Source organism: Manis pentadactyla, chromosome 2, assembly GCF_030020395.1.
Source record: "Manis pentadactyla isolate mManPen7 chromosome 2, mManPen7.hap1, whole genome shotgun sequence".
Taxonomy (NCBI): domain Eukaryota; kingdom Metazoa; phylum Chordata; class Mammalia; order Pholidota; family Manidae; genus Manis; species Manis pentadactyla.
Window position 1 is genome coordinate 157,292,868 of NC_080020.1, and position 18,456 is coordinate 157,311,323.

The window sequence follows — 18,456 nt, forward strand, 5'->3', positions numbered from 1 at the left end:
GAACATAGATGCAAAAATACGCAAAAAAATCTTAGCAAACTGAATTCAAAAATACAGCAAAAAGATCATCCATCATGATCAGGTGGGATTCATCTCAGGGATGAAAGGATGGTACAACATGTGAAAATCCATTAATATCATCCACCATATCAACAAAAAGGACAAAAACCACATGATTACCTCCATAGATGCTGAAAAAGCATTCGACAAAATTCAACATCCATTCATGACAAAAACTCTCAAAAAAATGGGTACAGAGGGCAAGTACCTCAACATAACAAAGGCCATATATGACAAACCCACAGCCAACATCATACTTAACAGCGAGAAGCTGAAAGCTTTTCCTTTAAGGTCGGGAACAAGACAAGGATGCCCACTCTCCCCACTTCCATTCAACATAGTATTAGAAGTCCTAGCCACGGCAATCAGACAACACAAAGAAATAAAAGGCGTCCAGATCGATAAGAAGAAGTCAAAGTGTCCCTGTTTGCAGATGACATGATATTGTACATAAAAAACCCTAAAGATTGTCGGCGGAAGATGGCGGCGTGAGTAGAGCAGCGGAAATCTCCTCCCAAAACAACATATATCTATGAAAATATAACAAAGACAACCCTTCCTAGAATAAATACCAGAGGACACAGGACAATATCCAGAACACATCCGCACCTAAGAGAACCCAGCAACTCGCAAACCGGGTAAGATACAAGCCCCAGCACGGCAGCAGCCTAGCGCCCATCCCCCCAACTCCCGGCCAGAGAAGAATAGGCAGAGCGGGAGGGAGACGGAGCCCAGGACTGCCGAACACCCAGCCCCAGCCATCCGGGCCAGAGTGCAGGGCCCTTGATACTAGGAAAACAGGGCAGCAAGAACAGTGAGCGGACACTGGAGGCCGGGTGTCGGAGGACATAAGAAAAGCACGCGACCATTTTCCTTTTTTTTTTTTTTTTGCTTTTTTGTTGTTTTGTTTTGGCGAGCGCTTTTTGGAAGTCTTAAAGGGATAGGGACCCCAATACTAGGGAAACAGGGCAGCAAGACCGGTGAGCAGAGGCCCGAGGCTGGCAACGGAGAATAAAGACAAACGAGCGACCACCTTTTTTTTTTTAATTAAAAAAAAAATTTTTTTTTTTTAATTTAAAATTTTTTTTCTTTTTTTTTTTGGTGGTCGTTGATTTGTTTTGGCGGGTGCTTTTTGGAAGACTTAAAGGGGCAGGGCGGGACACTTAATCCAGAGGTAGGGAATCCGGGGATCTCTGGGCACCCTAACCACTGGGCTGCAGGGAGCAGGGAGGCCCCTTACGGAGATAAATAGCCTCCCAGCAGCTCCTGCTCCAACGAGACTCCACCATTTTGGAGTAGCTGCCAGAGCCAGGCCACGCCCACAGCAACAGCGGAGATTAACTCCATAGCAGCCGGGCAGGAAGCAGAAACCCTGTCTGCGCGCAGCTGCGCAGCACAAGCCACTAGAGGCCGCTGTTCTCCCAGGAGAGGAGGGCCACAAACCAACAAGAAAGGAAGTCCTTCCAGCCGTCACTCGTCCCAGTTCTGCAGACTATTCCTATCACCATGAAAAGGCAAAGCTACAGGCAGACAAAGATCACAGAGACAACACCAGAGAAGGAGACAGACCTAACCAGTCTTCCTGACAAAGAATTCAAAATAAGAATCATAAACATGCTGACAGAGATGCAGAGAAATACGCAAGAAAAATGGGATGAAGTCCGGAGGGAGATCACAGATGCCAGAAAGGAGATCGCAGAAATGAAACAAACTCTGGAAGGGTTTATAAGCAGAATGGATAGAATGCAAGAGGCCATTGATAGAATTGAAATCAGAGAACAGGAACGCATAGAAGCTGACATAGAGAGAGACAAAAGGATCTCCAGAAATGAAACAATATTAAGAGAACTGTGTGACCAATCCAAAAGGAACAATATCCGTATTATAGGGGTCCCAGAAGAAGAAGAGAGAGGAAAAGAGATGGAAAGTATCTCAGAAGAAATAATTGCTGAAAACTTCCCCAAACTGGGGGAGGAAATAATCGAACAGACCACGGAAATACACAGAACCCCCAACAGAAAGGATCCAAGAAGGACAACACCAAGACACATAATAATTAAAATGGCAAAGATCAAGGACAAGGATAGAGTGATAAAGGCAGCTAGAGAGAAAAAGGTCACCTATAAAGGGAAACCAATCAGGTTGACATCAGATTTCCCAACAGAAACCCTACAGGCCAGAAGAGAATGGCATGATATATTTAATACAATGAAACAGAAGGGCCTTGAACCAAGGATACTGTATCCAGCACGACTATCATTCAAATATGACGGTGGGATTAAACAATTCCCAGAAAAACAAAAGCTGAGGGAATTTGCTTTCCACAAACCACCTCTACAGGACATCTTACAGGGACTGCTCTAGATGGGAGCACTCCTAGAAAGAACACAGCACAAAACACCCAACATATGAAGAATCGAGGAGGAGGAACAAGAAGGGAGAGAAGAAAAGAATCTCCAGACAGTGTATATAACAGCTCAATAAGCAAGCTAAGTTAGGCAGTAAGATACTAAAGAGGCTAACCTTGAACCTTTGGTAACCACGAATTTAAAGCCTGCAATGGCAATAAGTACATATCTTTCAATAGTCACCCTAAATGTTAATGGATTGAATGCACCAATCAAAAGACACAGAGTAACAGAATGGATAAAAAAGCAAGACCCATCTATACGCTGCTTACAAGAAACTCACCTCAAACCCAAAGACATGTACAGATTAAAAGTCAAGGGATGGAAAAACATATTTCAAGCAAACAACAGTGAGAAGAAAGCAGGGGTTGCAGTACTAATATCAGACAAAATAGACTTCAAAACAAAGAAAGTAACAAGAGATAGAGAAGGACACTACATAATGATAAAGGGTTCAGTCAAACAAGAGGATATAACCATTCTAAATATATATGCACCCAACACAGGAGCACCAGCATATGTGAAACAAATACTAACAGAACTAAAGGGGGATATAGACTGCAATGCATTCATTCTAGGAGACTTCAACACACCACTCACCCCAAAGGATAGATCCACTGGGCAGAAAATAAGTAAGGACACGGAAGCACTGAACAACACAGTAGAGCAGATGGACCTAATAGACATCTACACAACTCTACATCCAAAAGCAACAGGATATACATTCTTCTCAAGTGCACATGGAACATTCTCCAGAATAGACCACATACTAGGCCAGAAAAAGAGCCTCAGAAAATTCCAAAAGATTGAAATCCTACCAACCAACTTTTCAGACCACAAAGGCATAAAACTAGAAATAAACTGTACAAAGAAAGCAAAGAGGCTCACAAACACATGGAGGCTTAACAACACGCTCCTAAATAATCAATGGATCAATGACCAAATCAAAATGGAGATCCAGCAATATATGGAAACAAATGACAACAACACCACCAAGCCCCAACTTCTGTGGGACACAGCAAAAGCAGTCTTAAGAGGAAAGTATATAGCAATCCAAGCATATTTAAAAAAGGAAGAGCAATCCCAAATGAATGGTCTAATGTCACAATTATCGAAATTGGAAAAAGAAGAACAGATGAGGCCTAAGGTCAGCAGAAGGAGGGACATAATAAAGATCAGAGAAGAAATAAATAAAATTGAGAAGAATAAAACAATAGCAAAAATCAATGAAACCAAGAGCTGGTTCTTCGAGAAAATAAACAAAATACATAAGCCTCTAGCCAGACTTATTAAGAAAAAAAGAGAGTCAACACAAATCAACAGTATCAGAAACGAGAAAGGAAAAATCACGACGGACCCCACAGAAATACAAAGAATTATTAGAGAATACTATGTAAACCTATATGCTAACAAGCTGGTAAACCTAGGAGAAATGGACAACTTCCTAGAAAAATACAACCTTCCAAGATTGACCCAGGAAGAAACAGAAAATCTAAACAGACCAATTACCAGCAACGAAATTGAAGCGGTAATCAAAAAACTACCAAAGAACAAAACCCCCGGGCCAGATGGATTTACCTCGGAATTTTATCAGACATACAGGGAAGACATAATACCCATTCTCCTTAAAGTTTTCCAAAAAATAGAGGAGGAGGAGGGGATACTCCCAAACTCATTCTATGAAGCTAACATCACCCTAATACCAAAACCAGGCAAAGACCCCACCAAAAGAGAAAACTACACACCAATATTCCTGATGAACGTAGATGCAAAAATACTCAACAAAATATTAGCAAACCGAATTCAAAAATACATCAAAAGGATCGTACACCATGACCCAGTGGGATTCATCCCAGGGATGCAAGGATGGTACAACATTTGAAAGTCCATCAACATCATACACCACATCAACAAAAAGAAAGACAAAAACCACATGATCATCTCCATAGATGCTGAAAAAGCATTTGACAAAGTTCAACATCCATTCATGAAAAAACTCTCAGTAAAATGGGAATAGAGGGCAAGTACCTCAACATAATAAAGGCCATCTATGAAAAACCCACAGCCAACATTATATTGAACAGTGAGAAGCTGAAAGCATTTCCTCTGAGATCGGGAACTAGACAGGGATGCCCACTCTCTCCACTGTTATTTAACATAGTACTGGAGGTCCTAGCCACGGCAATCAGACAAAACAAAGAAATACAAGGAATCCAGATAGGTAAAGAAGAAGTTAAACTGTCACTATTTGCAGATGACATGATACTGTACATAAAAAACCCTAAAGACTCCACCCCAAAACTACTAGAACTGATATCAGAATACAGCAAAGTTGCAGGATACAAAATCAACACACAGAAATCTGTGGCTTTCCTATATACTAACAATGAACCAACAGAAAGAGAAATCAGGAAAACAACTCCATTCACAATTGCATCAAAAAAAATAAAATACCTAGGAATAAACCTAACCAAAGAAGTGAAAGACTTACACTCTGAAAACTACAAGTCACTCTTAAGAGAAATTAAAGGGGACACTAACAGATGGAAACTCATCCCGTTCTCGTGGCTAGGAAGAATTAATATTGTCAAAATGGCCATCCTGCACAAAGCAATATACAGATTTGATGCAATCCCTATGAAACTACCAGCAACATTCTTCAATGAACTGGAACAAATAATTCAAAAATTCATATGGAAACACCAAAGACCCCGAATAGCCAAAGCAATCCTGAGAAAGAAGAATAAAGTAGGGGGCATCTCACTCCCCAACTTCAAGCTCTACTATAAAGCCATAGTAATCAAGACAATTTGGTACTGGCACAAGAGCAGAGCCACAGACCAATGGAACAGACTAGAGAATCCAGACATTAACCCAGACATATATGGTCAATTAATATTTGACAAAGGAGCCATGGACATACAATGGCGAAATGACAGTCTCTTCAACAGGTGGTGCTGGCAAAACTGGACAGCTACATGTAGGAGAATGAAACTGGACCATTGTCTAACCCCATATACAAAAGTAAACTCAAAATGGATCAAAGACCTGAATGTAAGTCATGAAACCATTAAACTCTTGGAAGAAAACATAGGCAAAAACCTCTTAGACATAAACATGAGTGACCTCTTCTTGAACATATCTCCCCGGGCAAGGAAAACAACAGCAAAAATGAGTAAGTGGGACTATATTAAGCTGAAAAGCTTCTGTAGAGCAAAAGACACCATCAATAGAACAAAAAGGATCCCTACAGTATGGGAGAATATATTTGAAAATGACACATCCGATAAAGGCTTGATGTCCAGAATATATAAAGAGCTCACACACCTCAACAAACAAAAAACAAATAACCCAATTAAAAAATGGGCAGAGGCACTGAACAGAGAGTTCTCCAAAAAAGAAATACAGATGGCCAACAGACACATGAAAAGATGCTCCACATCGCTAATTATCAGAGAAATGCAAATTAAAACTACAATGAGGTATCACCTCACACCAGTAAGGATGGCTGCCATCCAAAAGACAAACAACAACAAATGTTGGTGAGGCTGTGGAGAAAGGGGAACCCTCCTACACTGCTGGTGGGAATGTAAGTTAGTTCAACCATTGTGGAAAGCAGTATGGAGGTACATCAAAATGCTCAAAACAGACTTACCATTTGACCCAGGAATTGCACTCCTAGGCATTTACCCTAAGAATGCAGCAATCAAGTATGAGAAAGATCAGTGCACCCCTATGTTTATCGCAGCACTATTTACAATAGCCAAGAATTGGAAGCAACCTAAATGTCCATCGATAGATGAATAGATAAAGAAGATGTGGTACATATACACAATGGAATACTACTCAGCCATAAGAAAAGGGCAAATCCAACCATTTGCAGCAACATGGATGGAGCTGGAGGGTATTATGCTCAGTGAAACAAGCCAAGCGGAGAAAGAGAAATACCAAATGATTTCACTCATCTGTGGAGTATAAGAACAAAGGAAAAACTGAAGGAACAAAACAGCAGCAGAATCACAGAACTCAAGAATGGACTAACAGGTACCAAAGGGAAAGGGACTGGGGAGGATGGGTGGGTAGGGAGGGATAAGGGGGGGAGAAGTAGGGGGGTATTAAGATTAGCATGCATGGGGGGGTAGGAGAAAAGGGAGGGCTGTACAACACAGAGAAGGCAAGTAGTGATTCTACAACATTTTGCTATGCTGATGGACAGTGACTGTAAAGGGGTTTATAGGGGAGACCTGGTATAGGGGAGAGCCTAGTAAACATAATATTCGTCATGTAAGTGTAGATTAGTGATACCAAAAACAAAACAAAACAAAACAAAAAAAAAAAAAAAGGACTCTTCCTGTGTGGTAACCTCCAATGAGTTCTACACAAGGGTATAAAGGGCATATACAAGTGTAGGCAAAGGGTCTGTTTGCGTTTATACAGAAATCAAAGCCTAATTGGGCTACCGTGAAAATGAACTAAGATACGATATGAAAGAGAACTTCCAACATCAGCACTCTCTGGAAGACGCATGCCAGAAGATGGTCATCAAGAAATCCCAACAAAGATCAACGCATTGCTACAGCTGTAGATGCACTCATCCCACCAGCTCCTGGACTTGCCATGGGAATGAAGGAGATATTTAAGCTGGCCTGTGCATACAGTGAAACAACAAATTTGACTGGATCTATACTGTTGGAACTCAACCAAGAATTAGGAGAAGTGCAAATTGTATCCCTCCAAAATCTTACAACTACAGACTATTTACTGTTAAAAGAACATAAGGGATGTGAACATTCCCCAGGAATGGGTTGTTTTAATTTGTCTGATTTCTCTCAGACTGTTCAAGTTCAGTTGGACAATATCCACCATATCATAGATAAGTTTTCACAAATGCCTAAGGTGCCTAACTGGTTTTCTTGGTTTCACTGGAGATGGCTGGTAATTACAGATATGCTTTGGTTATGTAACTATACTCCTATTATGTTAATGTGTGTGCGCAATTTAAGTATTAGCTTAAAACCTATACATGCTGAAGTTACTCTACAAGAAGATATGTCAAAGAAATAATCAATCTTCCCATGTTTTCTTCCGCCTGCTACTTCTATAGCTTTTCTTCTTCCTTCCTAATTACAACCCTTAAATAGAATTTGTGCCTCATATCAAATTTACCGAGTATCATAATTCTTCCAAGTGGTAAAGATACCTCAAGACAAATGCTGGGCATAGAAGCTACAGGGCATAAATATGCAAAGAAATAAAAAGCTAACCGTTTCAAACAATAAGGCTTCTCTCTCACTTACCAACTTTACATTTCCCTGTATGGCCCCGGAAGATGACTGGTTAGCCAGAGACGGGTAAGATCCCTCAAGGGAGGAACAACCTAAGACAGGCACAGTCGCAGAGGGGTCATCAGGTGAGAAATTGGGGATCAACAGAGGTGAGGCTTAGAACCTCACCCCCCCGTTCTGAGAGAAATCTTCTGCATACGTGGATGTTTTATTGCCCTTGTCTAGCTTGGATTAACACATAATCTACAGGCACACACCTGATCATCTACATTTGCTCTCTTACAACACTAAACTATGTTTTCTACCTTTATCTTGTATCTACCTACCACTTCAGCATTTTATTAAAAATAATAATAATAAAGAGAGAAATGTGGTATCCACATATAAATCAAGTATAAAAACCAAATGAGTATTCATATTTGAACTGACTGTTTATAGTTCATAATGCATGAGCAAAACCGAAAGTTCTGTGATGACTGCCCTTGTACTGTTCACTATGTAACTTATTCATTATGTAAGAATTTGTTCTCCATGTAAGAACTTGTTTGTTATGCCTCAGAAGATTGGAGACTGACGAAAATTAGGCTTGGGCTGGATTAATGATTGTGCATTGAGCATTGACTCCCCTATACAGAATTTTATTGTCGTTAACAACCATTTGATCAATAAATATGAGAGATGCCCTCACAAAGAAAAAAAAAAAAAAAAAAGGACAGACTTCCAATGGTAAAATAAATAAGTAACCGGGATGTAATGTATAGCATAAGGAATATAGTCAAGATATTGTAACAGCTTGGTAGGGTGATAGCTGGAACCTAGAATTATGTATATAAATGTTTTATCACTGTGTTGTACACTTGAAACTAATGTAATATAATACTGTGCATCAACTACCCTTCAATAAAAAATAATTATCTATAAAAAAAAAAAAAAAAAAAAAAAAACCCTAAAGAATCCACTCCAAAACTACTAGATCTAATATCTGAATTCAGCAAAGCTGCAGGATACAAAATAAATACACAGAAATCTGTGGCATTCCTATACACTAACAATGAACTAGCAAAAAGAGAAATCAGGATAGCACTTCCATTCACAAGCGCATCAAAAGAATAAAATCCCTAGGAATAAACCTAACCAAGGAAGTGAAAGACCTATACTCTGAAAACTACAAGACACTCATGAGAGAAATTAAGGAAGATACCAATAAATGGAAACACATCCCGTGCTCATGGATACGAAGAATTAATATTGTCAAAATGGCCATCCTGCCTAAAGCAATCTATAGATTCAGTACAATCCCTATCAAAATACCAACAGCATTATTCAATGAACTACAGCAAATAGTTCTAAAATTCATATGGAACTACAAAAGACCCTGAACAGCCAAAGCATTTCTGAGAAGGAAGAGTAAGGCAGGGGCAATCTCGCTTCCCAACTTCAAGCTCTACTACAAAGCCACAGTAATTAAGACAATTTGGTACTGGCACAAGAACAGACCCATAGACCAATGGAATATTCTAGAGAGTCCAGATATAAACCCAAGCATATATGCTCAATTAATATATGATAAAGGAGCCATGGATATACAATGGGGAAATGGCAGCCTCTTCAACAGCTGGTGTTGGCAATACTGGACACTACATGTTACGAGAATGAAACTGGATTATTGTCTAACCCTATACACAAAAGTAAACTCGAAATGGATCAAAGACCTGAATGTAAGTCATGAAACCATAAAACTCTTAGAAAGAAACATAGGCAAAAATCTCTTGGACATAAACATGAGCGACTTCTTCATAAACATATGTCCACGGGCAAGGGAAACAAAAGCAAAAATGAACAAGTGGGACTATATCAAGCTGAAAAGCTTCTGTTCAGCAAAGGACACCACCAACAGAACAAAAAGGGATCCTACATTATGGGAGAATATATTCATAAATGACAGATCCGATAAAGGCTTGACAGCCAAATTATATAAAGAGCTCACGCACCTCAACAAACAAAAAGCAAATAAGCCAATTAAAAAATGGGCAGAGAAGCTGAACAGACAATTCTCCAAAGAAGAAATTCAGATGGCCAACAGACACATGAAAAGATGCTCCACATAGCTAGTCATCAGAGAAATGCAAAATAAAACCACAATGAGATATCACTCACACCAGTAAGGATGGCTACCATCCAAAAGACAAACAACAACAAATGTTGGTGAGGTTGTGGAGAAAGGGGAACCCTCCTACACTGCTGGTGGGAATGTAAACTAGTTCAACCATTGTGGAAAGCAGCATGGAGGTTCCTCAAAAAGCTCAAAATGGAAATTCCATTGGACCCAGGAATTCCACTCCTAGGAATTTACCCTAAGAATGCAGCAGCTCAGTTTGAAAAAAACATATGCACCCCTATGTTTATCGCAGCACTGTTTACAATAGCCAAGAAATGGAAGCAACCTAAGTGTCCATCAGTAGATGAATGGCTAAAAGATGTGGTACATATACACAATGGAGTATTATTCAGCCATAAGAAGAAAACAAATCCTACCATTTGCAACAACATAGATGGACCTAGAGGGTATTATGCTCAGTGAAATAAGCCAGGCGGAAAAAGACAAGTATCATATGATTTCACTCATCTGTGGAGTATAAGAACAAAGAAAAAACTGAAGGAGCAAAACAGAAGCAGACTCACAGAACCCAAGAATGGACTAACAGTTACCAAAGGGAAAGGGACTGGGGAGGATGGGTGGGAAGGGAGGGATAAGAGGGTGGGGGGAGGGTAAGAAAGGGGACATTATGATTAGCATGTATAATGTGGTGTGGGCACAGGGAGGGCTGTACAACACAGAGAAGACAAGTAGTGATTCTACAGCATCTTACTACGCTGATGGACAGTGACTGCAATGGGGTATGTGGGGGGAACTTGGTGATGGGGGGAGTCTAGTAAACATAATGTTCCTCATGTAATTGTAGATTAATGATACCAAAAAAAAAAAAAAAAGTAACTGAGATCACCAGAAATGGACAGTTAATTAAAGCCAATATTAAGTTACAATTTTTGGTTTATGGAGTTTTTACAAAGGAGTCTGCTTATTTTTAACTATTTGGCTTATTGGGTAAATATGCTATAAAATAATTAAAACAGTTATAATATAAGGGATCTAAAATTGTCACAAAGTAAAACAGCATCTTAGATTAATGCATACTTAATTAGGATAAAAACATCAAAAATACTTTTTTAGGGTACTTTGAGATATTTAATTTTTTAAAACTACAATTTGTCAGAATCTGGGGCTGATGTAAAGACTGTGGTCTGTAGTTAGCACACAATCTTAAAATTAAAGTTCCTATATTTTTGAGAGATAGCCTTTATAATAAAATTGTATTATCAATACTGCCTTTATAAGAAAAAGTATCTTACAGAGTTTAGAAAATCCCACAAGAAATCATAATTTTATGCTATTTAAGATATAACAATATTTATTGTTTGTACTTACTTGAGGAACGTTGCTATCTACCCACTTGGAATTTGGCAAAATATCATCCCACAAAATCAGGCATCGAGCAAGTGTCTTAAATATGTAATACAGATAAAATTAATTAGAGCAGACAAATTTAAAACTATGTTGATTATTATCAAAGTTTGGAGGAGTTGAAGAGGACTTTTTAAATTTTGTTCCATAAAAGAAAATTCACAAAGAAAATAATCATAGCTCTGTCATTATAATTTAAAGGCTTTCATATGCTAAAAACATACAAGTTTAAAACATTAAAGAATAGAGGGAAACAGGCAACTATGTCAGTTACTGTCATCAATCATACCTTTTATAGTAATACTGTATTTTTAATAATAATGAAATAATGTAAAATGAAGCAGTAATGAAGCCCCAGTCACTTGCTGCTTGATACAAAGTCTTGAATAATATGAGAAGTTGAAATGTCAACTCAAGTATTACATTATCAATATCGCTGCTTTTCCTGGCATTCCCACAGTTCCATTTGGAGAATTTCAAAAGAACACTACCTACCAATTACATACTCATGATGGATTAATAGTAAAAGGTTCCCTTGTAGACATTTAACTTGCAAGCTGAACTTGAAAACCACAAATAGACTCCTCATGTTAACAGAAGTGAAAAATTGCAAAGTACCATACCCTAAGCAAGAGAAATTCTGGTTTCACAAAGTCCAGCAAATACATGGTGTCAGGAGCTCGAAGCCAATCTGCAATAGATCTGTCGGAGGAGGTCAGTAAGCATTGCCACGCAGGTATAACGAAAAATAATCAAAAATCCCAAGATAGATTCCAAAACATTTCTCCCAACTCATCCACTGTCCTATTTTTTCTATAGTACTTTATACCCTCTAACAAATATTTATTATATATGTATGTACATAAGCTTCAAGAGGGCATATACTTCTAGTTTTGTTCACTAAAATATCTTCATTGCCAAGAAAGCACTGACATTCACATTTACCCAAATATATGAATAAATGTCTTTAACCACTACGCTAATTTTGCATACATTCACTTTTTCTAAGAGGAGGAATTTGCAACACTGAAACTCTCAGAATTTCTTTTAAATTAAAAGACTTAAAATGTGGCTTAATCACCTACCCAACTTACTCTTCTATGCAAAATGTAAAATAATAAATGCCAACGGTCTACTTCCAGTGTCAGCACTAATCATTAGGGGCTGGGAAGGTAGATGGTATGGTCTTAAGAAAGCTTCTGACCTAAGCAGAAACGATTTTAATAAAGAATAACCAAAAATAGAATAATGCTAAGTATTTCTGGCTTAATCAGCCCTCACAACAATATGCAAAATTAATGAAAAGGAATTTGGCCATTTTTTGATTGTCAGTGACATTAACTATAAAACAGAAGTGAATAAAAATTTGCAGTTATAACATCAAATATCCCTGAAACAGAAAAATATATTATTTCTCGATAAAAATCTCAGTAACAGGTAGTATTTGAGAGAATTAAAATCATGTTGATTGAGCACAGGAAAAATAAACACTCTAAGATAATTTAGTTTTACTACTGAGGTCAGAAAGGAAGTCACAATATCATAGCAAGGGGTGGGATCAGGGGATTCAATACCTGTTATTGGTTTTTAAGTAGATCATAGCCAAAGCCAGAGTGGCACCTGGACAAGTTACATCCACATTTATTGTATCTCCTTCCTATCAAAAGAAAAGTTTATTCATGTAAGAGTTCTGAATTATAAAATTCTGAATACTAGCCTATGCTTAAAGTTAACATATTTATAAATGTTGGTATAAAAACTACTATTTTCAAATTAACTTTGTAGCTTCTACAATCTTGATCTATTGCTTTGATTGGACTTACTTTGATTTGGTAACTTGGAGATTTATGTTTCTCCCTGTGCATCCCTGCTTGAAAGCGCCTATGACCTCCAACCATGTACTGATAAAGCTGCTCAGGCACATTGAGATCAGACATACCTATCAAATTACTGCCATGCTGGAAAATGAAATAACAGACATGTAAAAGGAAACCTATGGATTAAGATCCAGAACACATACCCATGACAAATAAAAGAACAAACTAACTTCAAAGCAGTGTATTTTGTGTGGTTTTTTTCCAACTAAAATAACTATTACTCAAGAGTTAGTACTTAAGGTATTAATAATTGACATTAGAATTACAATACTTTCATTTTCAAGTTAATACTTTCATTTCACAAACTACATATAGGCTTCAAAATATAGTTTAGCTGCACTAACAGTAAAAGAAAATAGTAGGTATGTAAATGAAACCTGAACTATGAACATTTGGATCCTTTCATTATTGTGCCTATGAACTATTTCAACAACAATAATTATAATAATAAAAATAACTTACTGAACACTCTGTTTCAGGAACCATTCTGTGTGTTTAACATGGGTTAACTAACTTAATATCACAATTCTATCAAATAGATAGTTATTTTATAGGTTTTGAAAGTGGGGGACAAAGAGATTAAGCCCAAGGTTACATAGCTAGTAATTAGTAGGGCTGGAGATAAGGCAGCTTGGCTCCACAATCTATGGGGTTGCTTAACGACTAGACAATACGGTAGTTAAATAACATGACACACTAGTCAGGACCAGAATTCGGGTCCCAATTCCCAGTACAGTGCTTCCCACTGTACCACCTGCCTCTTCAGCTCATGTGTCAAATATGCAGGATCAAAAACCTAACAGAAAATCAACCTTCTTTATGTAATTTAGTTTCAGTATAACACTGTATTGATGATTTTTCAAGGAACCCACATTCTGGCTACTACAATCATTTAATGAAATATTTTTGATAATTCTGTACTATCCCCAATGGATGGGGTCAAAGTGATACTGAGTTCTATCACAAAGCAAATGCAACTACAGCAACATTTTGGGATAGCCAGTGAACACCAGGGTGCCAAAGGAAGGTTATGGTTTGTCTCTAGCAATACCACAGACTCTTAAAGCTCTCCATCATGCATATATTTTCCCTATTTTCGGTTTTCTGTCCGAGCGTGCTGTCACTTCTTCATCTTATGTCTGACACTCTTTCCAAGAAATTTCATTCCCTTAGTTCATTCATCAACACTTACATCTAAGCCAGAGGAGTGAAACCTTAAAGCCCCACTCTTCACTAGAATTTCTCTCCATTTCCAAATCTAGCACTTTGAAAAATATCCAGAAAGAAAAGGCTGAATCACATGAAGTCAAGTCACGTAAGGCAGAATGGTATGCAGAATAAAGTGTCAAGATTACTCATGTCAACATGAGCTGGGTTAACTGAAGCATCGGAAGGCGCAGACTATGCTTACCCCCAAGCAAACCATGCCGAGGGCTAAACCAGCAGCTAAAGAGTAGGACTCTCTGTCGGTGCAGTATTCCATTTCAGGACCAGGGGGCCGGCCTATAAAAGAGAAAACAGTGCAATTCAAGCTTACCTCTTAAAATCCTAACTCATAAAAGTTTCAGTTAGCTTTCCAGTAAGTTGCATAAGAATTAGAAAAATATAAACCCACCCAGAAAGATATAACATTACCATAAAGTGTCCACAACTGTCAGTTTACTACAAAATAAAGCCCCAGATGGTTCTTTTAATTTGCCAATTTGAAAAAATGACTTTAAAATACTTGGGTTTTATACAAATAAAAAAAAATTACCAGAAAGTAGGAAAAAAAATTTTTAAGGGAGGGATGCTCAAAAAATGTTTCAATTTTTAATCTCTTGCATTTTGTTTTGGTTTTTTTATTTTCAAATCCATTGTATGTGGTGAAAACATGTTCAAATACTGGATAATAAACAGGAAGGATACTTCAAGTTTTAAGCATGTTAAATATTATGTTTCCAGACATTTATTTTGAACCTATATAATACTGAGCCCTACTATGGTAAAATTTCTGCATATTGATCCTTAAAGTTTGGCTGGGTACAAAATTCATACTTTTAAAAAGCATCCCATAACTCTAACTCTACCATTTGGGGCAGCAGGATGTATTATATGTAAAAATCCCTTCTTCCAAAAAAAATTTTACACTTCTAGAATTTTATCCCTAGGAAAAAATTCATTCAGGAAAAAAAATAAATACATACTATACAAAAGTAATGAGTGCAATGTTTATACATTATAGGAAAGCATTAGAAACAATAAAAAACATCCTGAAAATAAGGAAATAATTAGAAAATTCATAGAACACCAACTCAGTGACGTTATTACACAATATAAAATTAATTTTAAAAATATTTATGACAACTATATATGAAGAGAGCAGTACAAAAACAGCATGTATGTTCTGACTGTAATTATATAAGAGCATATGCATATTGGCCCAGATGAAATCCTCTACATATATTATGAAAAAGTGTGCTATGGCTAAGATATACGGTGGTATATTAGATTCATTATGATATAGCCAAAGAATATTAAGTTACCTTGCAGATGAACGAGCTTTAAAAGCCAGTCTTGAGTATCTTCTGAATACGTGTTTCTTAGACCCAACTTATGCTATTATGTAAATTTTGGTAACTGGAAATTTCAGTTTTGTGAGTAATTTGTTTCATCATTTAGTAGACTAAATTGTTGGTCCCGATTCTTCAGTACCCTTTGGTGCTAGTATATAAACACTCACACCCTTGGCAGAGCCTCAGAGTGGACCTGAACATGTGACTAGCTTTGGCCTGGCATTATACCTGGCATAAGGTAAGCAAAGCTCTGCAAGCTCCATTATTTGGTTCTCCCTCTTGCCCCTCTGTCATTACCATAAAAGAAGCACACCTTACAACCTGGGACCCAGAATAAGGCATGTGTGTGGACCATAGACAGAGCAGCAGACCCACAAATCTATAGCCTGAGGCAGAGATGCCTGAGCCAATTCTGTGGCTGTTTATAGCACTACTGTGGCAACAGCTAACCGATACAATCATTCTAGAGAATTATATATCTTCAACAATATATCCTGAAATATATATAGAAAAGATCCTAAATAGGATAGAAGACATGTAAAGATGTAACTAAATTGACATACTAATAATGTCAATAGCATTTCCATTTGTCAGAAAAAGATGACAATATGTAAGACAGATTTCCACAAAGTTCAGACTCAATTGAAAGCACAGAAGTCATTTATTTCATCACCATACAGCTGCCAGCATGTGAAGGAGAAAAGCAGTCGAGTCACTCCTGTCTGCTCAGAAGTGCTGCTGTCCAACAGAGTAAACACCACATTTTCAGGGACCAAAACAATCAACTGCATCTTAAATGCAGACCATTGTTAGACATTGCTTGGTGAAGACACAACAGGGATTAAGACCACAAGCTACCTCATTCAATGGGATCACTGGGGCTCAAGAATGGACTGGCCAAATATGAGGACTAATAACTGCACAGTGATACCAGCCTGAGAAACATTACTTGCAGCTTTTTTGCTTTTAGGGGTTTTTTGTACAAAATCATTCTGTCTCCACAAAAGCTACTATTTTTTTCCCTAAAAAATATTTTTTAATAATTTTACCATCATTTATACTTGGGTCCCTACGGGGTGGGAAATGTGTGCGTATGAACACACACCATTAATGCCATACCTATTTCTGCCAATAGGACTTCAGCAGTATGCCTGTGAGCTGTCCCTTGATATACGAGGCCAATACCAACCACTGCAGCCACTTGGACATTGTGAGGAACATCGAGCTCTGTGGACGTTGGGGGTAAGAGAGCAGGAATGTGAATGCTTAGAAGCCGAGTAACTGACATATCCATGGTGCCTAGTTTAGCAGCAGAAACACCAAGGAGCAGTCCAATGCTTGTCATTTCATGGCCCTAAGGAGGAAAGCAGAAAAAAACTATGTGGATTAAAATAAAATACTTTCTGCAGTGCTTTCAGGAAGTACTTCCATGCAACAGGTACAGTGAGAAGCACCAGTAGTACAACAGCAAACTAAACAGACATGGCCCTTGCTCTCATGAAGCCAGTGTCCTAATGGAGGAAAGTGTTAAACTACAAATATACAAATACACTATGAAAAGGTAACATAATGAAAAGTACTAAGTAATATGAAAGATTATTTTAAAGTAGCCTGATTTAGATTAGGAGGAGCTGGAGAATCATGGAATCTCAAAAGAAGAGAAGTTTACAATAGGACCTGGAATACAAATTAGCCAGGAAAAGTGGCAGAAACAGGAGCACTCAGCTTTAGAAAGTGATAAAAAAAATGATGTCAGCGGAGAGAACAAATGTAAATGGCTGAGGTGATCCAAAACTAATTCCCACATTGATGGTCAGGTGACGACAAGAGCACCAGGACAATTCAATGGGAAAAGAGTAATTTTTTCAAAAAAACTGCTGTGGTAACTGTAGAGTCTCATACAAAAGAATGAAGTTGGACCCCTCCCTTCCTTACATCATACACAAAAATTAACTCTATGGGGATCATAGAACTAAATGTAAGACCTAAAACTATACAATTCTCAGAAGAAAACATAGGTGTAAGGCGGAGAAAGACAAGTACTGTACGATTTCACTTATTTCTGGAATATAAAAACAAAGCAAAACAGAAGGAACCAAACAGCATTAGACTCAGACACCGAGAAGTGGCTAGTGGTTACCAAGGGGGCAGGGGGAGGGGGAGGAGGACCGCTGAACCACTGTGATGGACATTTGATAAAATTTAAAATAGAAAGGGAAAAAAAGACACAGGTGTAAATCTCTGACCTTGGACTAGGTAACAACTTAGATATGATATCAAAAGCACAGCGGCCAAAGAAAAAAATAAGTAAATTAGACTTCAGCAAAATTAAAAACTTCTGTGCTTCAAAAACACCATCAAAACTAAAAGGAGAAAAATTTTCCAAATCACACATCTGTTAATGAACTAATATCCAGAACACATAAATATGACTCAATAACAACCCAATTAAAAAATAAGCAAAGGATTTGAAAGGACATCTCTACAAAGATGACTTAAAAGTGGCTTATGAGTACATGAAAAGATGCTCAACATCATTAGCTATCAGAGAAATGCAAACCCAAACCACAATGAGATATTACTTCACACCTAGTAGGATGAGTGTAATTAAAAAGAAAGACATGAACGTGACAAGAATGTGGAGAAATTGGAATCTTTTTGTATTGCTGGTGACACTGTAAAATGGTACAGCCACTCCGGGAAACAGTTTGGTGGCTCCTCAAAAATTTAAACAGAGCTACCATATAA

General features: G+C 37.8%; 1 protein-coding gene across 7 annotated transcripts in view; it reads right to left on the reverse strand.

The window, feature by feature from the left end:
* Positions 1 to 18,456, reverse strand: part of ANAPC1 (anaphase promoting complex subunit 1) — a 119,161-nt gene that overhangs the window by 28,908 nt on the left and 71,797 nt on the right. For all 7 annotated transcript variants that reach the window (XM_057496998.1, XM_057496997.1, XM_057496995.1 and 4 more), the window contains 6 exons: positions 16,828 to 17,062; positions 14,565 to 14,656; positions 13,100 to 13,234; positions 12,851 to 12,933; positions 11,900 to 11,978; positions 11,241 to 11,315 (listed from right to left, as the gene is read on the reverse strand). In XM_057496998.1, the coding sequence (XP_057352981.1) occupies positions 11,241 to 11,315; positions 11,900 to 11,978; positions 12,851 to 12,933; positions 13,100 to 13,234; positions 14,565 to 14,656; positions 16,828 to 17,062 (699 nt within the window). The remainder of the gene's footprint in view (positions 1 to 11,240; positions 11,316 to 11,899; positions 11,979 to 12,850; positions 12,934 to 13,099; positions 13,235 to 14,564; positions 14,657 to 16,827; positions 17,063 to 18,456) is intronic.